This window comes from Natrix helvetica, assembly GCF_964273705.1.
Source record: "Natrix helvetica genome assembly, chromosome: 1".
NCBI classification, from domain to species: Eukaryota; Metazoa; Chordata; class Lepidosauria; order Squamata; family Natricidae; genus Natrix; species Natrix helvetica.
The window spans coordinates 259,095,910-259,118,680 of NC_138548.1; the positions used below are offsets into that span (position 1 = coordinate 259,095,910).

Here is a 22,771-nt window from a genome sequence, read left to right on the forward strand (position 1 = left end):
ATTGGGCCCTTGGCACTTGGCATAGCCAGATGGCGTTCTATGAAAAAAGCAATAGAGAGGATGCAGGCAAGCCAACACTGACTGTTCAAGCTGTTTGGCGCTCTCAGATGCAAATTTAAAAAGCCCAGGATGAAAATCAGTCAGTCCAGATGAACTGGGAAAATTACCGTATTTTTCAGAATATAAGACACATCAGAGTATAAGACTCATAAAGATTTTGAAGAGGCAAATTTTAAAAAAAGTTTTTTGCACTCTGCAGACCTCCTAAACACTGCTCATTTTTTTTTGCGAAAACGGGCCCGTTTTTTGTCAAAAAAAGGGGCATGAATAGCCTTTAGGAGGCTTGTAGAGTACTCCTGGGGGCTGGGGGGGGGGCAAAATTGAGCAAAAAACAGCCTGTTTTTCGCTCATTTCTGTTAGGTCTACTGCAATGTTATTGGTAGATAAATTGGGTAGACTATCTTATCTGAGTGTGTACATACCTACATTTTCAGTGTACACTTAGAAATGCTGCATACTGGAACGAGACAGATATTTTAGAAAAAAGTTGCTCTTCTGCTATAAGGTTGCGTTAAGCTTGCTGTCTGTGCAGCAATATCTGGATTTTGCTTTTTGTATAGTATTATAAAAGATACATGTCTTTTACAACATCATATAAAGTTGCTAACCACTCCCACCCACTGCATGTATCTTTAAAAAAAACACAAGCAAAATGCTATGGAGTACAGTAAGCAAAGCAATGTTTTGGAAAGCACAGCAAGGGGTATTTTTCTGATTACCTTAGTGAACAGTGGGGGACAACGTAATTGTCTGTTCAGTGGGGTCAGCACTCTTCAGTGCCATTAGCATTCTCACCCTCTGCTAGTTCTCAAGGACTCAAGAATACATTTGGAGGGCGCGCATGCGTCTCGCTCCATGCCGAGCGGACAACGTACTTTTGAAGGAAGCAGCAGCGGTATGGTGAGAGGCTTCCTTTCTTCATTCCCTTTCTTTTGAACTCATGGACCTTTCAGCGTTTTTTAAAGTTAAACTTTCGGATTCTTGCTGGAGGATTTCCCCCCCCCTTGGACAAGCGGCTTGAGAAGATTTTGCTTTCGCCCCCAGGGGAAGGAGGAGGGGGGGAGAGCCAACTAATGATGCCTCACCCCTGTAAAAGTGACTTTCATTGGATTTAGTTCCAGAACTTATGGGTGAACTGAGAATTTTCTGAACTTTTAAAACTTTGTTATGCCTCTGAGCCCAAAGCTGGCAGGGCAAGATGGCACACTTCCGTTGTCTTCATGAACTGTGAAACCTGACTCCACCTTTAAAATTCAGGCTTCCGGTCTTTGTCTCCGTGTCACCCAGAAGAATCTCTTGTGGATTGCTATTTTCTGAACCCTCTGGAGAGAATATTTTCTCTATTGCTAGACTGACTAAAGAAACTCCCAGCTGCTTGGATCTTCTGCCCCCTGAACTCATCTGCCTGCTCTACCTCTTCAGCTGTCCAGTCTCTACACTGACTGATCTCTCTGCTTTATAAACTATGTCTCCAAAAAGACCACCACCTGGAAAACCTGGCTTTGCTACCTCTGCACCGACATCTGCAACATCCAGTCCTGCCACACAGTCAAAGATTACAGAACTGATGCAACCTAAGAGTACAGAGATGGATTTGCAACAAATGCTTCAGCAACTCATACAGGGCCAGGAAGAAATTAAGAAACAATTAAAGGAAATGAAGGAAGAAATTAAAGAGAATCAAGTCCAAATTTATAAGAACTCACAGAGACTGGACCTTGTGGAGGGTGGGGTGGCGGAGGCGAGGGGGGGGGGTAGAAGCTTTGCAGAAGGGTAACAAAGAACTTGATATCCAACAAATGAAAACAAAATTTGAGAGAATGTCCTTTTATCTTAGATTTCAAAATGTTATAGAAGCAGATGGGGAAAACATAAGGGACATCATGACTAATATCTTAGCTGAATATATACACAAAGATAAACAACAGATGGAATGGGAGATAGACCTGGTCTATAGAGTGAACTCAGCATATGCCAGAACACACAATGTACCCAGGGAGGTTCATATCAAATTTCTTAGGAAAAGCACAAGAGACATAATTCTGGGTGTACAAAGGGGGCAAGCATTGACATATCACGACAGGGAGATAACCATCTTGAAGCAGATCCAAAAAAAAATTAGGGAGAAAAGGAAAAATTATTCGCAATTGGCGAATAAATTATACCAGAAAGGGGTGTGGTTTAGATGGTTGATGCCTGAAGGGATGCTGATATTCTGGGAGGAGACAAGAATCAGAATCAATACACCCATAGAGGCTCAGGCCTTTATGGAAAAAAATAAAGCGAACCTAGAAAAAACAGAAGACTCTTCAATGGTCACACAGGACACGGGAGGGGCCGGAGCCCTGCCAGCGGGGGGAGAAGGGGCAACACTAAGAAAGCTCAGATCACAAAAATGAATAAGAAAATCACATTGTTATAAACAGACCGAAAGTAATAATGAAATTATATCTAGACTATATATCATAATATATAAGCTGATTGAAAATTTTTCATAGAATTAATATGCTGATTTTATACGATTTTGTATTAATGTTTTATACATAGATGTATCTTATGAGTTTGGAGGGAGGGGGCGTCTGCCATACTTGCAACTGCCAAAATTTGTATACCATTCCACCTACCCTTTTCCTTATAAATGTTTTAAAAAACCAATAAAATTTTCTGAAAAAAAAAAAAAGAATACATTTGAGGAAGAGAGTTGACACATTCTGTACACACACATAAACACACACACACACACACACACACACACATCATGGTACTTCTTTCATGCTAAGCAAGAAATTAAACTCGTGAGATAAAGAAATATAACTATAGTTAGTTTATATCAACTCCATTTACTAAATGCTTCTATACCTTTCTATCCTTGCAAACTATATTTATTTCCACCTTGTCCATACATTGCCTTTTACACTGATGTCACATGCAACATTCCCCACTAACAGTAAATAAAATATGGGTCCAGTTTGGGCACATTTTAGCTAGTATGGTTCACAAGTACAAAAAAAAAAAAGAACCTAACTTTACCCCAAGAGTGCTCATACTTTTCTGTACAAACTAGGATCTCTAATCTAGACACTAAATTCCATGACAATATCCTCTTGAATTTCACCTCTTGAAAGCCCATATAGTACAGAAAGCAGACACATTTATATTTGCTAGTTTAATTAAAGATGTATGTTTAGTAGTGGCCCATCAAAATTGAACATCTATATAGTGACCTAATTAGATAATTCTAAATTTCTTGTATTGGTAGTTCTTGACTTAGGGCCACAATTGAGTCCCCAATGTTTGTTGCTAAGTGCGATAGTTGTTACGTGACCTTTGCCCCATTTCACAACTTTTCTTGCCACAGTGTTTAGTGAATACAATACAATAGCAGAGTTGGAAGGGACCTTGGAGATCTTCTAGTCCAACCCTCTGCCTAGGCAGGAAACCCTATACCATTTCAGACAAATGGCTATCCAACATCTTCTTAAAGATTTCACTGTAGTTACGTTAGTAACACAGTTGTTAAGTGAATCTGGCTTTCCCGTTGACTTGACCTTTTTCCCATTGCAAAAGGTGATCACATGACCCCAGGATAATGCAACCATCATAACTATGAGTCAGTTGCCAAGTATCTGAATTTTGATCATACGACCATAGAGATGCTGTAACAGTCGAAAATGTGAAAAATAGTCACAAGTCATTTTTTTCAGTGCTGTTGTAACTTCGAACAGTCATTAAACTAATGGTTGTAAGTCAAGGACTACCTCTATAAGCAATACTAATTTGAATCTGGATCTATAATGCTATTTTTGACATTGAGTCTATAGTTTCTGAATGTCACTGTATAGGATTAGCAATATACACAGTTGGGATTTAGATTTCTTCCAATTCTTTATTTACCAAAATTCTAGGTCACTGTTAAAATTGATTTCTTATTGGTAAAATGAGATTAAATGTGTCCTACCTCGTCTGTAAGCTGTTTTGGAATTCTAATGAATGACTTTTATTATTACATAGTCTGATTTACATTACCATGTTTTTGGACACAATTCTTTCTCTGATCCTCTTCTACTCACACTGCTTTTATTAATTGATTTTATTTTTAATGCAAATAATAGGTTATGGTTGGAATTAGCTTACCATGTATGTTTTGAACTACATAATTCTTCAAGTAGAATTGCAGCTTCAAATTACAGGACCTAGCTCTTGCTTTCTGATTTAATTATAATAGTAAATGCAGGTTTTTACTAAAGAGAAAGCAAAGTAACGCATTGAAATTGCAAAAGTTAAGGCTATTATGATTGATTTAAAAATGTCCTTTCCCTTATATTTTCACAGAGGTCACAGAAAAATGGGAAATGGAAATCTCATTCCATTTCTATAAAATGTAAGCATTTCCTATTCTTTGAAATCTATAGTGGGGCAATGTAGCCATTAGAGGGTGCCACCTAACAGGAAACAAAAGAAACCATAACAGCTGTTTCATTTTGGATTTATCTAATGGAAGAAAGTTTGCCTTTGTCATTTTCTAAGAATTCTTTCACGCTTCACTTGAATTCACATACTTTGCTAAGTCATTAAGATCCTTTAGGGTTTTTTTTTAAATGTAATATACTGGTGATCTTTGACCACTCATTCAACAAGAGTCTGAACGGTGCTGAACTAGTATGGTTACAAGTGGTCCTTGAAGTTCTGGCTGTCTCTGTACTCCTGTCGTCACGTGATCACAATCTGGATGCTTGGCAACTGGCTTGCGTTTAAAGATGGTTGCAGCATCATCCTGTGGTCACCATTTGGAACCTTCCGTGCTGACTTCCCACAAGAAAGAAGCCAGCAGGAAAGGTTGCAAGTTGCTCTAGTATAGTAAGTCTCCCTCACCTGCCCACCCACCCTTTCCCAGGCCTGGTGTGCTCATACAGCACCTCTCCAGCTACGCGTATCCTCCCCCATCCAGCAGCAGCCAACTCAAGTAGTGCTTGTGTAGTGCCTCCTTGGCCACCCACATTCCTTTCTCCCACTCCACCTGGCAGCAACCACTTACCTGCCTACTAGCCTGCTTGTGAATCTTCTGGGACTTGCAACTTCCTGCCAGCTTTCCCCATTGACTTTGGTTGATAAAAGCTGGCAGGAAGCTACAAAGAGATGCTTGTTTAATGACCATCATCCCCGCTTAACCATTGCCATGTAGTCACTTGACACCAAGCTTTATGGCTGCATTGCTTAGCAATGGAAATTTCAGTCTAATTGCAGTTGTAACTTGAGGATTACCAGTATGGACCCAGCCACTGTGGTTTACAAACCAGTCCTTATGATTTAGTATGATGCATGAATCCAGGAATGATGATGTGGTGGCAAAGTAGATTTGTCATATTCGGAATGTGGCAAGGACCCCCCATGGCCAATTCCAGCATAAATTTTAGATGCATATCCGACTGAAAATGCGGTATGCGGTTTCAAACAATTTCTGTAGTTCATTGCTGATGCAGTCATATCTAAATTTATCTGAAGCAGGATGAAGCATCAGTAACATGTTTAAGAGAATGCAAACATATATATGTTTTACTACATTTTTCTTCGTTCAATTCCTGGGAAAATAAAAAACCAACCCCCAAACAATTTCATTTTATACTGTATACATCAATGAAATAACAGACCATGGTAGTAAGCACAGAGTTCTCACTGTGTTTCTAGCTCTATCAATAAAAATGCACAAATTGGGCCAAGGAAGAACAAAGAAAAATTCACATTTCCAAACAATTTTTACATCTTTTACTTTTTTTCACTCTTTGTTTCACATGAACTGGTTTTAAACATCTTACTAAGCAATGAAGTGTTTTTCTTGCCAGAAGAATGTTTGAACCTGATCACTATGATATATAACCATTTGTATGTGAATGCATCTAACTGTATCTTGGTCAACCAACAATGTTTAACAAATCGTATCTTAAGAGAGGAGTGCAATCTAGCCTAAGAGCTTCATATCTCTCATCAGTATTCTTTTGCAGTCACTACATCTGTTCCAGAGTAAATGGATGTATATATTTTGATCTTTTTCTCTCTAATTTTTAGAGTTGTGGAAAGTTTAAGGGACAAAACCCCTTTTAACCTTTGTTCCTTGCTCCTTTCTAGTTTGAGTAATAATAATAAATAATAATATTAAAATAAATAAAAATAAAGCAAAGATAATGTTGACAGTAATAGGTGCCTTCAAGGCAATTCCAAAACATCTTGAGCGCCACTTGAAAACCATCAGCCTTGACGAAATCATCAGTCAATTGCAAAAGGCAGTTATACTTAGCATAGCTTACATCCTGCAATAATATCTTTATTATTATTTAAAAAACACCTGGCAAGGTCTTGATAGGTGAACTAAAATACCAAAACCAGTCTAAACATCTGGCTAACTGTGTGATCAATACTTTATAAAAAATTATATGCTACCTGACTCCCAGTGACTCTGGGCAGTTTGCAATTATTAAAACATTTAAAAAATATAACAATTAAAAAAAACCTAAAGGCAGGCGCAACAAGGGGACAATAAAGACAAAGGGAAACAGAAAGAAAGAAAAAAACATCAATCATCCTCTCCAAAAGCCTAGGTGAAGAACTAGATCTTTAAGGCGCTTTGAAAGTAGGATGGGAGCCATTTGAATTTCACAGTGAGCGCAATTCCAGAGTGCTGCAGAGAAGGCACACTCCATGATGGCCTGGAATTAACTGATGGAAGCTGAGTTTTCCAACCCTCCCAGATGAAACCAGTTGGGCAGATTCTAGTTCTTGCCATGCTGTGAAAAGTCTGGCTTCTTGAACCCTTCACCAACCTGAATCTTTGTGCTATATAGGTAGTCATTGATTTACAACCACAATAAGCCCAACATGTCCATTGCTAAGCAAGACAGTTGTTAAGTGAGTTTTGGTCCATTTTATGATCTTTCTTGCCACAGTTGTTAAGTGAGCCACTGCAGTTACTCAGTTAGTAACACAGTTGTTAAAGCGTCCTCATTGACTTTGCTTGTCAGGTCACAAAAGGTGATCGCATGGCTCTGGACACTGCAACCATCATGAATACAAGCCAGTTGCCAAGTGTCTGGATTTTGATCACATGACCATGGGGATGCTGCAAGGTTGTGTGGAAAATGGTCCTATGTCACTTTTTTCAGTTTCATTATAACTTCAAATGGTCATTAAACAAATGGTTGTAAGTCGAGGACTACTTGTATATGCCTAACAATATCTATTTATACCTTTATTTGATCACATATATAGATTTTGGGAGAAATGATTCTGAAGTAGCAGGACATATAGGTTCTTGTATTTCTGTCTATATCTGCTTCTTTTGATTCTAACATGTCTTGATGTGATTATTTGTAATATTTAATGAGAATATAAGATTGAGTTTTGGGTCATTTAACCTATTTAGAGGTAAAATTGATGTTACACTTATTAGGTTGCTTTATAAAGAATGACTGCCTACAACCTGTTTATAGATAAATGCTGAAAATATTTGGCACTCGGCATCTGAATGCAATAGATTAGTATATATTAAAACTAATGTGTTAAAAATAACATTAAAAGGGAACCATGCAAATTATCTGCAATGGAGGGCTCAAATAACATATGATCTCTATCACCTGTTGATTGCTGTTGGCAATGTTCTTCAAATCTAAAGTAAGAACTTGCTTTCACAAACATGTACCGTAGTTATTCAGGGATATTATGAACAATCAAAACTATTTTTATAACAAAGCAAGGGCAATATTCTGACTATTTTTGTTACAAAAATGAGGCTTTTAATCAATATGAATGATTCTGAAATAATGTATCATCAAAATTACTTCAGATTTTATATATCAATTTTATTCAGAAATTGAATCGATTATGTCCAGTTATACCTCCCTCCCTCCCTCCCAGTCATTCAATTCAAAATTATTCTAGGTGGTATACACTTTGTAGACTTATAATAAAAATAAAGGTGATAACTAAGGAACCAACATACCTCAATAGTGAACCTAATAACATTCAAGGCATACTTATTCTAGCTAAATCAATGTCTGGAGAAAACAGCCAAGTCTTTAAAATCTATTTAAAGCAGGGGTGACAAAGTCACGGCCCGCGGGCTGACTGCATCACATGCTGGCCACACACCCCCATTTTAGCGAAGAAGGAAAAAGTCACGATATGTGATGTGATACTGCACGTTTGACACCCTTGATTTAAGGAATAACAGAAAGGGACTCACCATGCTAGATGAGGAGATGCATACTCAACATACTCAAGACAGAGAAAAGTGGCTTAAAATTTATGTCTGTTACTATAACAATCATTGACATGTATGCAGCTGTACCTGTACACTCTTGTTCCTTCCTAAGACATCTGCTGTCACTAATCTCAAAGAGCAGAGATATTTCAGGTTTTTTTTCCAGCAATTATTTATTTATTTATTTATTTATTTATTTATTTATCATTTTTATATGCCGCACCCTCTCCACCAAGGGACACTATAGCTTTCCTATATCCTGGACTGTGGTAGTTTGCAAATAATTTGGATTGATTTTGAGTGAATAATTGGAAGATGAATCTACATAAGAATGCTACTTATTGGTTGGGAAAATTAATTCACTGGGTGAAGCCATGTATTTTAATATATGTTCAAGAATTGCTGTCTCCTTAAAGCTGTATACTTGGAGTAGAGCTTGAGGTACTCCTGAATTTGGCTTTGTTCTCTATGCATTATCAAAGGCCTCTGCTGATTTAGCCGTTTCTTCTGACATAATAGCTGCCTCTTCACTTGTCAAAATTAAAACTGCAATAGAGCATTATTCATTCTATAGTTACCTTTGTCTAAGTTATTGTTATATTTCTAATGTGCTCCTGAACAATTCAGAAATTTTAATTGAGTCAGAACGCTATGCATATGATTGTGTTTATTTTACACATTTCCCTTCCTGCTTTCAGTCCCAAGATAATTTGTAGAATAAGAAACAGAAATTAAGACAGCAAAACAAGAAAGGTGAAAAGAATTGGATTAGTTTAAAAAAATACATCAGATCAGAAAGATTATAAAACAGATTTAAGATCAGAGAAATTCACTCTCCTGAAACAGGAGGGAAGCAATTAAACTTTTGGAAGAGTTCCATGAGCATAACACTGAGGAGTTTGATTCTGTATCTCAAGGATACTTTCAGAGGTAAAAGAGAAAGACATCAGATGATGAATGAAATACATATAGAAGAAAGCAAGATAAAATTATTCCAAGTGGCTTAGAACTTTCAGGGCAATTACCAGTTTTAATTGTAGGGGTAATAGCTGTTACCTAACCTGAAAACAATGTGAAGATAACACCAAAGAGATCAGATATAAATACCATGAAATAAATGTATGTATTTATCCATACAACGGGGATGAGTTACTTCTGTCCATATTTGAAAGGTTGATGTAAACAATTTTTCAATAAGCCCTTTGAGATATGTTGTATAATGTTATCAAACATTTTTACAGCTATTTTACTCTGCAGCTATTAAATTTATTTTTTGCTATAAAAAAGTACATTCTTGTTTACATATATAGAGTACATTGGCAGTCTCCATATAATTCGTTTTCTAATAGTTCAAGTAGAAGACAATGCTCTAGTAGTTGAAACTTCTACTGAAATGCGGGTGACTTTTCAAAAGATGTGAAACCTTCACAGTATGAGTGTACCAAAATAATTCATAGCAAATGTGTTGTTTGAATTGTCTATTTATAGAAAATCCTGAAGATCAGCATAGTTTTGAGACAGTGCGCTAAGAAACTTGGTTCTGTGCTTATGACAAAGGTTTGGATAACTTCCTTATGCCTCTTTCAAGTTGAACTTAATGACTCAGTGGATACATACATGCAGTTTTCTTGGCAACAGTATATTATTAGTTTGCCATTACCTTCTGCTGGAACATTTTTCAATTTCCCAAGCTAGACCACAACCTTGGTAATTATCAACTTTCTTTTTAAAAACGAAGAGGCCCTTATATACAATTATGAGTGAACTTAATAGTATATAAGAAGTTATATGAACTTAAATGTATTCTTGTATCATACAGTACAATTATATGACAATAAATATGGGCAAATACACTGATATAAATGCTTTTAGGCAAATCTTATTGTTGAAATCTACACTAGTGATTAATGTAGGTTTGCCTCAGATTTCTGAATCAACCCCCTTTCAAATGTTGAATCAAATCAGTTCACCAAGGAAATGGAACAAATAATGTATTTTCCCCAAAAAACTGTATTTTATATAGCAGTTGTTGTTGATTTTAGTTATTGAAGGTACATTTTGCCATTTTCTTATCCGTAAGACATTCATTCTTAATAAAAAAAGCCTCATATGATTTAAACAAGAACCGTGCTATAACTGGTTATTGTAATTACAAGAAGTAAACCAAAAATGTTAATCATCTAACAGAGGTGGGGATCTATGGCCCCTTTATCACTTGTCGATTTCAACTCCCAGAATTCCTGAATTCTTCAAGTCCACATGTCATAAAAGGGCCATAGTTCCTAACCCCTGATCTAACATATTAGCCTTGCATAATTTGTAATGTGCTAAGTATTATTACTATAAATATTAATCATAAAATCAGAATGCAAAATGAAGAATAAACTTGTTTGTGGATTAGGAATTTGTTTCCTGGCAGGCTGTCCATTTGAGTCAAATTTAACCAGTGACTTTTTGTTTTCAAGGTAGGATGTTAATTAATGGAAGGATCTGGTCATATACAATGTTGATGCAAAAATGAAACATATTTAACATATGCACAGGTTGTAATCCTACAAATATGTGTTGACTGAATGCAAATTATCTTAATAGCTTGATTACAGTTCATGAACCTGTGTTCTTGGCTCAATCATGCAATCAAAGTTGATTAGTTTTGCTTCAACTTAAACTGATTACTTTATATTTTAGAGCCTTTTCCCATTTAGCTTCTATTCCTGGAATCATCTCCTTTAAATAAGGGCTCATCCTTTGAAGTTTTAAAAGCCCCCCCCCACACATTTTTGCAGGAATTCTATGAAGCTAGAAAAACCTTCTTTTTCATTATTCACTATAATTTATAGCATCCCCCCCACTCACCATTGGGCGGCAGAACAGTATTGGTCCACGGCTTGTGAGGAGCTGGGATGTGCAAATTTGGGCTACATCTGCACATGCACAGGATCTTGGTTGCATGTGAAACCATCCTCCCCCCCCCCCCCCGCTCTTGTCTATGGAAAAATTATCTTCTACAAAACCAGAAAGATTGGGAACTGCTGATTTATAGCATATTTTTTATTTATTTATTTATTTATTAGACTTGTTAGCCGCTCCCTCTCCATGAAGGGACTCGGGGCGGCGTACAATAAATAAATCACATAGATTTCCTAACATTAGGAAATATTTATATTATAATGAATTAGTTTACTGTTGTACATAATTTTAATCTACATTTACTGCACTTATTACAAGCACATACTAAGTATAATTATCATTACTACCACTAGAAAAAAAATTGGACTTGGAGAAGTTTTAAAGTTTGGGATTATTTGGGTGGATATTTAGTTAAGGATCCAATGTTTTTTGAAAGACAAGGAGACAACAGAGCACTTACTACAAATAGCCACGGCCTAGCCAGTGTATTATTATTATTTAGCACATGATGAGAACATGACAGAAGTAAACATATATACACAGTCCACATAATTATAAATAAAACTTCTTTGGGGTTATGGCAGCGGCCTCATAACTGGTTGTCCAATTCAGCTATCCAGGTGACCCCCTCTGTACTGCTTCATTGTAGATCTTCTAGATCTAGGGAACCAGAGAACACATCATGGGTAATCTTGCACAATATGTTTAATACTTTGCATATCAGCACTACAATCACAAGGGGAATCTTTCCATCCCCATTGATAAAAGGGCAGAGGCACTTCTTCCAGTAATTCTGTTCAATTTCGACCAGACGATGCCAGGAAGGTCAAAACTAGCCAGTGAATGAGTCTGTCAGATGAAAAGTGGATAGAGGGCTGTGATGGTGAACCTATGGCACGTGTGCCACAGGTAAGCACGCAGAACCCTCTCTGCTGGCATGTGTGCCGTCGCCCCAGATCAGAACTTCGTTGGGTCTCTTTCATGAGCTTGTTTCCCTGCAATTAACGAAACAAGCTCATGAAAGGAAAAAGATCTCACTGGTGTTGGGATGCCCCGCCTGATTGTGTGTGCATGCGCACTGCATGCTCGCATATGTGCAGTTTGGGCACTTGGTGTCCAAAAGGTTTGCCATCCCTGATATAGGGCTACTCTTAGTGTTCCAGGTATTCATAAATTCAACATTTCTTTATACATTTCTTTATAGATATACAGCTATAAACCTCCCTTTTATGACTGTTATACAGTTTTCAGTAATAAAAAGGGCATTTTAGAAAACATTGGAGAGGGGAGTCTAGGTATGACTGGGCTAAAATTGGGAGAAATCAAGGGTGGCCTAATGGTTCAAATAAACAGGGCTCTCCAGGCACAATAATTCATTTTCCAGCTGCATTTTGCACTACTGTCTATATCCTTGAGCTACTCTGAGAGACATTTGATTAAAAAAAAATACAACCAAAGAATTCGATAAAGGAAGTGGAAAGGTGTTCCAAAAAGATGGGTGGCAACTCCTCTACTAAGGATGTGTAGAAAAAAGAACAACTGATACGATAGTGATAGTAACAGCGATACTGAAATGTAGCTCCCAAAATGCTGCACTGCTCCCCACACCCATCTAGCAGCATCTGATCCACCTGGGCTTCTCACCTAAGAGAACTTTCTATGGCAGGAAAGTCCGTAACTGCTTTTCTTAGAAAAAATACATACATACATACATATATCCTCAAATCATGTCTCTACTGTAGCTCTTTCATTCCTCCTCTAATGGTAGGTCCAGGTTTCAACTCAGCTGCCGAGGGAGAAAAGATGGTTTGAGGGGAGGGTTGGGGGGGGCTCTAAACCAGTGGTTCTCAACGTGGGGCCTGCATCCCACAGGGCGGCAATTTGATTTTTAATGGGGGCAATTTTGAACCTTGTTTAAACCAAGTTAACGGCCTTTTAGGCTTCCTCCCCATGAGTAGAGTTCACCTTTTGAGTAAAGTAAGAATTATATGTCACAGGGAGGAGGGCATTAGGATTGTAGAGATGCTTAGGTGGGGCATGACCAAAAAAAGGTTGGGAACCACTGCGCTAAACGGAAGCCAGGCCTCCCTCTCCAAAAGCGAGTGTCCAAAGCAGCCCCGCCCTGTCCTTAGTACAGAAAAGAACTCTCCCCGCCCCCGCCCCCAAACCCAGGCTCTGCGAAGCACAGCGAAGGAAAATCATGGGGTCCAGTTTCTTCCTTTGAGCGCTTCCTCCCTTTGCTGCTTATCTCTCGTTTTCCTTTCCGAAAAAGGAAAGACGGCGGCCTACAGAACGCGCGGCTGCCGCTCTTGCAGCTGCGGCAAGCAAGCCGCAAAGCTGTGTAGCGCCTATATAGTCGTGTCTCGGTCAGCTCCCTTCCCTCAGCCACAATAGTCTCTCCGCCTCGTCCTCGCCCCACCGCTTCCTCCGACTCGACTCCGCTCGCAGCTCTCCCGCCCACGTGACCAGCCCGGCAAGTTGGGCGCTGGGAGGGAGCGAGCCAGCGCGGCCGACGCCGCAGCAACAATAAGAGTGAGTGGCACACACTGTACTCGGGTCAGGAGAAGAGAGGGCATTTCTGTGCCGCTCAAGCACTCCGGCCGAAGATTTGAGAGGCCGCGGCGAGACGAAGCTGCCGCCGCTGCTCCTGCAGCCACTGCAGACAAGCTGCCTGCCCGCCGGAGCAAAAGCTACTGCTTTGAGTGAAGCTCTCGTAGTCTTCCTTCCTTTGGTCCGCTCGGCCGCCGCTTGTTTGTGGGTGGCTGGACCGCCCCCTTGTGAGGCTCAACGGCTCCCTATACGCCCCGCCGACCAGCGGCGGAGGAGAGGATGGCGGATCGACTGTAGCTGTAAGGGCGCCCCGGGGAGCAGCCGCTTCCCCTGGAACAACGCGAAAGAGGAGGAAGCCAGCGGAGACTTGGCGGGAAACGAGAGGCGGAGATGGCTAACGAGTCGCTTCAGGTAAGAAGCCAAGGCGAGCGAGCTCCTGCCTGTATCCCGAGCGGAGAGCCGGCACACGGGGATTGTAAGCGGGTGGGGGAAAGGGCCGCCGATCTCATGCCTCCTTTGGAGCAGCAACAGATGCGAGCGGTTCGGACTTCGCTCCGTGCCCTTCCCGCTCCTCCTGCCAGCTGGTGGTAGCGGTGGCGACGGGCTGTTGCTGACTATTCCCCGCATTGGGGCTGGCACCGCGCGAGCGGCCCGATCCTGGTACTGTACTCCCCCCCCTACTCCCGCGGTTTGCTTATGTTTATCCTTCCGTAACTAGGAGGAAATGGGGGGGGGCTTAAGAATACAAGGACCTAGACTCGAATTGCTGCTTCGTAGTGTCGTGAGGGGTTCTCTGTTCGATAAACATGAACATTTTGTTTTATTGATAAGGGAAACTGGTTAGCAGCATCTTTGGAAGCCCATTAACAGATACATAATATCAATGGGTATGCCTGTACATGTCCCTTCTGGCTTGGGTTGAAGACAGACCCGAGACTGCGTACAAGATAAAGTCAATTTACTGAGTGTGTGCCTTCTACCTCTGGCCTTCTGTCACTACATCTCTCAAGAGGGACAGAAACAAGCCTGGTTTTAGATGGGATGGTAGCTAATTAAAGACTTCATTTCTTTTGATCTGTTGAAGTAGGTATTTCACAGGTGAGTAATCACGTTCGCCAGGTTTGTTGACTTGACTAACTTATTTTGGATGGTTAAAAGAAAAAGAGACAAAGAAAAAGACATTGGAAAGGAGTCTCCAGCTGGAAGAACAAGCAGGTTCCCTGTAAGTAAGAACATGTATAAGAGATCGGCCTATAGCACTTAGACTAATATACCCCTTTACAGTACTTTACAGTGCTCTCTAAGCAGTTTTACAGAGTCAGCATATTGCCCCCAACTTAGGTCCTCATTTTACCCACCTTGGAAGGCTGAGTCAACCTTGTGCCTGGTGGGATTTGAACTGTCAAATTGCAGGCAGCTGGCAGGCAGCAGAAATAGCCTGCAGTACTGTACTCTAGCCACTGCACCACCAAGGCTCCCAATCCATTTTTTGTTTCAGTGGCTGGGGGGGGAAAGGATGTCCATCTGCTCAGGAAGGCGAACTTGAGGCTGTGGCAGAAACATTGATCCAATGTATGACTTGTGTGAAAAAGTGAATTCCACTATGTGTTAAGGCTCGTTGGGAAAGGAATTGAAAACATCACTGCCAAATGCTGCAATGTCTTAGTCTACTCCTGTCACTGTGACCATACTTGGAATGCCGCTTATACTTCTGGTCCTGACATTTCAGGAGGGTATTAAGGAATTAGAGCAGTCAAAAGGTTCAGTGCATCGACCCCAATGAAAAGAAGCTACACCATTTTAGATTTTAAGCAAGAGGAGGTTTTTGACAGAACATATGAAGTTAGGCACAGTATAAAGAGATTAAATAGGGATTTTTGTTGTTCTCCTAATATTAGAATTCTTCCCACCCCAAAGCAGGAATACTTTGAGATTCAGAAAGAAAAAATAAATTGCTCGAAGAAGTGTGAAGTTAAACTACAGAATTCTCTACCACAAACCATGGGAGAGTTCCCAGTTTGAAAAACTTATTTTTTTAAAAAAAATAATTCCATTGATAATGATGATGATGATGATTGTGTATTATGAGGCCCTATGTCTCTGTCAGTATCAGTAGGTAGAAACATCAATTGGAGGATGCTAGTGCATCATAATCCTGCTTGTGGATTTCCCATTAGTATGGGCCTGATGGGTGGAGTGGGCACATCAGAATGCTTTGGCCTGATTCAGCCTGGCTATTCTTACTTGCTTCTGAGTCTGAATCAGCGTCATCAGTCTTGGAAATTCTATTCCTTTTTCCCTTGTATGCCCCAGAATGGTAAAATTGAATGAGACCTTCCTTTAACTTCAGAAGCATGTTTCCACTTTAGGGCAGGCAAAATAAATGAAATGGAATATAATTTCCCTTGATTTTTGCTAGAATATGATGCATTTCCTTTCCTCTATATATGCCATGTTTCCCCCAAAATAAGACAGGGTCTTATTTTCTTTTGACTCCTGAAATAAGCACTTGTCCTTATTTTTGGGGAGGTCTTATTATCTTTGAGGTGCAAGGGGCAGTGAGTGTGGTCACCTCATGGCTGATGCTGTGTTGCAATATTTTTGGTGGAGGGCTTATTTTAGCACATGCTCTCAAAAGCCCGATTGGGCTTATTATCTGGGGAGGTCGTATTTTCAGGGTAACAGGACAGTTTTACTTTCTCCCTTGTACTATGATCGTTGCTATTAGTTTAAGTTTTTTTTCCCCTGTCATAAATCTGTTTTCATTTGTTTGGAATTATTTTTTCTTTCTGTGGTATCTGGGGAGTTCTCTTGAAAAGGGAGTTTAAAGTGCTGATGTAAGATTTTTAATCAGGGAGACATGCACAGACCATTTCCTGCAATAAAGCATTTGCTAGGCAAATTTCATTTAGGCAATGTATGTGGAATGGGCCTGCAGTGGGGTTTTAAGGATTCAGCATATAAGGCTACCTGTTGATTGGAATATTAAAGACTTTCTGGAACTGCTGGATAAGGATTTCTGCTTTGTGGCCAAGTTTGTTGGCCATTATTCTGCTTTGGAAAGAATGGGCATCTGACAGTCCTTCTCTTTACAGTAAACTGCAAGATAAGAATTATAGCTGGTATATGATTTGTTGCTTGCTTGTTTAAATGATCATTGCCAGCTTAAAAATCGATGTGCTAAAACCATTCTTATTTGTCTGTAGAGCTAACAACATTTCAATTATTAAAGATATGGTGCTGATAATCAAATCCATTACTGTCAGCCCTTACCTTGTACTGTCAACAGTCTATTGAGCTAAAAGGGACAAAACATCAGATTAAGCTTTATCCTGACATTGCGTTTTATATTGTTTAGCTTGGATGTTTGAAATGAAGAACAATATTTTTAGACAAAATGCTTCAAAATATTGCAAAAATGACAAATATAAAACAAAGGGCAAGAGAACAGTTTGCTTTGAGCTGTGAACTGAATTTCAGTCTCTTCAGATTATGAATACATGCCGGGGTACCTGAGAATGTGCTAAGTTGAAGGCATTAACTGCATGCATTAATATCTGTTGTTTTTTTAGAAAAAGAAAAATAGCCTTAGAATTGTGCAGTTGGCTGCAAAGGAATATAAAGAGAACAGAAGTATTTAAAGGGAGGTTTATAAAGTTTTTTAAACTTCAAATGTACTTTTACTTTCTGAATGACAGTACAATTTTTCAGTAAAAGTTTAAATGTTTTTATACCTTTATTGTCTGAAACCCTTATTATTAAGGTTAGATCTTTGAAAAGCACACTTTAAATATGTTGAATAAATTAAAAAATGTGATGTAAAATCTTGATATATTATCAGTGAGACGGGGGAAAACCAAGCACTCACATTTCTTACCTCCAGATTGTGATATTTAAGGTTTGTTTTTCATTTGGAAAAATAGCCATTTACTCATGAAGATGTGTAACATTTAGTTTAGATCTTTGCCTTTAAATGAGACAAATAGAAAAAAGACAGTTCCTTTTTCACAGTTTGATACTAGCGCCTTCTAGACTTGTAAGTAAAAAATGTGAAAACCTAATGCAAATTTTATTATGTGGCAAATTTTTCCATTCTTCAGTTGGATAAAGTACTATTTCTTTCCTATAGATAGTTTGTCCAAGCATTTTTAATGAAATGATTGTGTTCACACGTTGCATTTACCAATGACTTATTGAAACACATAATTTACTTAGTTAACTCTATTTTCTATATTTGTATGATGTAATGGAACCATCAGCTAATCATATCAACTGGGTTCACATGACAAATCAGGCTAAAATATGATTGGTTACTTTGTGATTCAGAATATCATGTAGAGCCATCTATTGTAAAGCATTATAGGTATGATGTTACTATATTAGTTCCTAACTAAGTTAGAATGAAATCAAGGTGGTTTTTTTTGCAAATTCATCTTTTTTCCTTCTTGTCTTAATGTAATGCATACTACTAACACTAGTAGTAACATAACTAACACTAGGCTTAGACAAATGCTGAAGAATAGAGGCTTAATGTTTTTAAGGCATATGTGCAATAATTTAGAATTGCTTAACTTTATTTATAGAAATGTATATACAAATGTTTAAAAGTAGATCAATAAATGGTTTAACAACAAGCCAGGAAGACATAAGACTAAATTCACAAATCAGAGTAAATGTGATAAAGTTGTAACTGGTCTGACTGAAGTTGTGAATAGTCCGTGAAAAAGTAAAAATAGAGAAGCAGAAACATCTGGAATTTTTTAAAAATAGAACCTTTATTTCTTCATTATCCAAATTTGATGAAGTTCTTCTGATTGACGCCCTCATGTTAAGTTGGGAGGCTTTGAATGTCAAGTTTTGACTACTAGGTAAAAATCATGTCTTCTAATAGCCAGTTAAGGTATATATGGGGAAAATGTATCTATCAAACATAGAGGCAATGTATCATATTAAAAATAGGAAATCAAAATAATTTTTAGAAGTAGCAGCAATGGTCCCAAAAGGAAATTCACTATCCACCCAAATCTAACACATGGAGGAAAAACTGATTTCAAAGACTGATTAAAAATAAGCAAGGTAGGGTGATATGGATTTCTTCAGGAATGCTGTTCCAGAGAGTAAACTTTCTAGATGATCATCAGATGACCTTGCTTAATTGATGGACCCAAAGCATGTCAATTTTGTCCCCATCATACAATGTCGAAATGATTGGAAATAGGCTATCTGTCAGATAGCTAGGCTCTAAGTCTTGAAGGATATTTGTAAATGGTAACCAGCACATTGAATTGTGCTCAGAAGCTAACTGGCAACCAATGCATTTCATGGAATAGGGCAGTAATGGCTAAACCTTTGTTGTTGTTGCATGCTGAAAGCGTATGCATGTGCAACAGCACGCAACCCATAATGCAATGCGTGTGAACACCCCCTGCACCCCTGCACATGTGCATGCGACCACCCCTGAACTCCCCCATGCACCCTGCCTCCCCCCTGCCCATTTTTGCTTCCTGTTGGTGCAGGAGGCCTTCCAGGCCCAAAGCCTCCTGAACCAACCTGGAAGCCAAAATGGGGCATAGGGGGTTGCAAGGCCCAAAATGTAATGTGAGCCCCATGCATGCCCCCCGCGCATGCGGCAGAGACCCGAAGACCAGCTGGGCGGTGGGAGGCACGTGCACATGTGCAGTGGAGCTGGGCTGGGGCAAACGGCTGGCATGCTGCAAAGAGGACTCTGTGTGCCACAGGTTCGCTATCACAGGAATAGGGTATTACCTGGGCATATATTGTGGCATACTATTACTGTTTGTATTGCTACATTCTGAAGTGATTATAGATTCCAGGTGGTCTTCAAGGGCAGCCCCTTGTAGAGCACATTGTTATTGTTCAAACATGAAGTGACTAGGGTTACTAACCATCTGGAGAGCCTCCCCAATTTAGGAGTGAGGGCAACTGGTGAAGCAGAAGAATCTGTGCAAAGACCTTCCTTCCCTTAAAGATAAGGATCTGACAATCCAGGAAAATTCCTAAGCTACACAAATGGGGAAATACTACCTTATCTAGGTCTAAAGATGAAAATTTCTGGGACAAGAGCTCAAAGTATCCTCAGCCTCTCTCAGTTTTGCTGGGGTTGAATTTAAGTCTGTACTGAATCATTCAGAGCCCTGAAGTCTCCAGATTCCAGCATCACTAGGATGGCCTGGAATTAAGATATAAAACTGGTATCATCAGCATATTATTGATATTTGATTCAAATTATTCTATTTAATTTCTACATTAAACTATTGAGCAAGGCCATCTAAGTGGTGACAATATTGATGTTTGAGGCACCCCACAGGTTAAGAGCCTTAGCTTGATGTCTCCTCCACTGTCAATATCAGTTGGGTCCATCCACATAGGAAAGAGCAGCACTACCATGGAACAGTTCCCACCTTCACCCCTACTCCCAATAGGCAATCCAGAAGGATGCCATAAATCAATAGTATCAAAAAATCCTGAGGTATCAAAGAGAACCAAGACAACAACGCTAACCCTATCCTAGTTCTGCCAGAAGTGTTTCACAAGAACAATCAATGCTGCCTCTGTATTGTGTCGCAGCCTGAAACTAACTGGAAAAGGTCCATATCATCTGTCTCCATCATGGCCGCCTGAAGTAGCCGTTGAATCGCCTTTTGAACAACCTTTCCCATAAACTCTGCTATGAAATGAATAGGTAGAAGTTCCATGTATCTAGATTCCTTTAAAAAATTTCATCAAATGCTAAATAAAAAGTTTTAAGAGGGAGCATTTATTACTTTGTTTTCTTGAGTCTTACCTTTTGTATAGAATTAGTGTGTCAATACTGATCTGTAATGTACAGATTACGCAGTCAGCAGCAGACGCAAAGAACTATATATCTCACAGTGGGACGAACTGCATTAATTTTGCATTTTTTATGCAGTCTTATTCTCATGGTAGATAGTTTTACCTAAATATTTGTATTGATTTTATGGCCAGCAAAATTTGACAGGGGCAGTTTACATTTCTATCCATTACAATAATATCTATAATATGATGGTAAAATTCATGAAGGTGAATATGCTCTTTGCACAGAGCCATAAGAATAGAAGAAGTTGACGTCCAACATTTTATTCCTAGAGCAGCTAGTAAATGCCTTTGAGATTTGCACAAGCAAGACAAAAATGCAGTGTACCTTTCTGCCTAAATTCTTCATGCTGTCTCCAATCTTAGAAATAATGTGTAAGCATCATGCTTAATAGCATACAGTACTCCTTTTTATGGTACAGTAGTCATACATTGCTTAACACCCTTTTAAAATCCAAGCGATTTGGTGGCCATCTCTACATCTTGCAGCAATTAATTTCACAGTTTAGGTTTGTACAATAAACTGGCATTTTCTACCACATAGTGGCAATATGAACAGTGACAACTCTTCTGTCTTGAACTTCTCATTGTACAAGTTCATGTAATGATCCTGGATTCGGATATCAAATTGAATTAACATTTCCCCACCTATTCAAACACAATTTAACACAACTTTTTTGAGATGCAATCAGAACTGTATTATTTATTCAAAGTGTGGTTGCATCTGGCACTCGTTTATAAAACATCACAATATGAACATTTTAATTTTTAATGGCCTTCTTTCCAACAGTTGTGCACTGGATGGGTATTTTATTGAGCTATCTATAGGAATGTCAAGTTCTGAAGAGTCACTACCAGCTTTAATCACAAAAGTTAGGTTTTTTTGTGCTTCCAATTGTACTTGTTTATGTGTTTGCCATTTTATGCTTGTTTATTTTAAATTCCTCCAGTGTGGAGAGATCCTTTGGGAATTATTGTTGTCTCATTAATTATCGTACATTAATTGGTGTTAGAAAATATAGCTTCTGCTTACCTTGAATTGCAAATCATTTATGAACAATTAAGGAGCACTGGGGAACGCTATTGTCCATTTATTTTACACTTAACATTCTTACTGGTTACTAATTATTGATCCAATTAAAAAAAACCTCTTCTTTCATAATTGAAATAAGTTTGCTCAAGAGATTTTCATTTACTTTATCAAAATGCTTGTAATGGCTGGCTAAGAGACTGTGAAAAAGTATAGGAAAAGAATATAAGGTAAAGGTTCCCCTCGCACATATGTGCTAGTCGTTCCCGACTCTAGGGGGCGGTGCTCATCTCCGTTTCAAAGCCAAAGAGCAAGCGCTGTCTGAAGACGTCTCCATGGTCATGTGGCTAGCATGACTAAACACCAAAGGCACGGAACACTGTTACCTTCCCATCAAATGTGGTTCCTATTTTTCTACTTGCATTTCTATGTGCTTCCGAATTGCTAGGTTGGCAGAAGCTGGGACAAGTAACGGGAGCTCACTCCATTACGCGCTGCTAGGAATTCAAACAGCCGAACTGCCAACCATTCTGATTGACAAGTTCAGCGTCTAAGCCATTGAGCTACCGTGTCCCTTTTAGAATATTACAAGTAGAAATTATCTCCATGTTCTTCCTTTATCAAGAGCACAGGTAGATATTTTCCTAGTACATAACAGGTGATTAAAGAGAGTGTCAAGAAATGAATTTAAAGATAATTTGGGCGCTAAAGTAAATATATCCAGTTGCCAGATCTTTTTTCCGTTTTAATAAATCTGGTAATAGCAGACTCTGAAAATTTTGATTTGTGACTGTAAGTAGCTATTAAGAATTTTAAATTCTTGGTAATTTGTCTGTTCTCTTTACAAGGGAAGCTGCCTAATTCTGGCTTCTTGACTTAGACCATGGCAACCCATCCATGGAAAAAAGGTTGTTAACAATTGAACAGATTTCCCTGGTCTGTTTTTCACATGCCATTCAGATTTTCGGTCCTGGTAAATGCATTGCAAACCACCATCTTTTTTCTCATGCCTTGAAGATCCCTTTGCAATCATATTCATCAACCTCAAAATCAATTTGCCCTGTTTTCATATATAGTATTTCATTCCTGAAAACATTTCCTAGTCTTCTGCAGAA

At 38.9% G+C, this 22,771-nt stretch overlaps 2 protein-coding genes across 2 annotated transcripts in view; one reads left to right on the top strand and one right to left on the bottom strand.

Moving 5' to 3' along the window:
- The window catches only part of LOC309392950 (transitional endoplasmic reticulum ATPase-like), an 83,224-nt gene that overhangs the window by 42,494 nt on the left and 17,959 nt on the right, over window positions 1–22,771 (bottom strand). The gene's annotated exons all lie outside the window — the stretch shown is intronic.
- The window catches only part of PKN1 (protein kinase N1), a gene marked incomplete at its 5' end in the record, with an annotated part of 92,991 nt that continues 83,612 nt past the window's right edge, over window positions 13,393–22,771 (top strand). Inside the window, one exon of the mRNA XM_081954594.1 lies at window positions 13,393–14,182. Within this exon, the coding sequence (XP_081810720.1) occupies window positions 14,162–14,182 (21 nt within the window). The remainder of the gene's footprint in view (window positions 14,183–22,771) is intronic.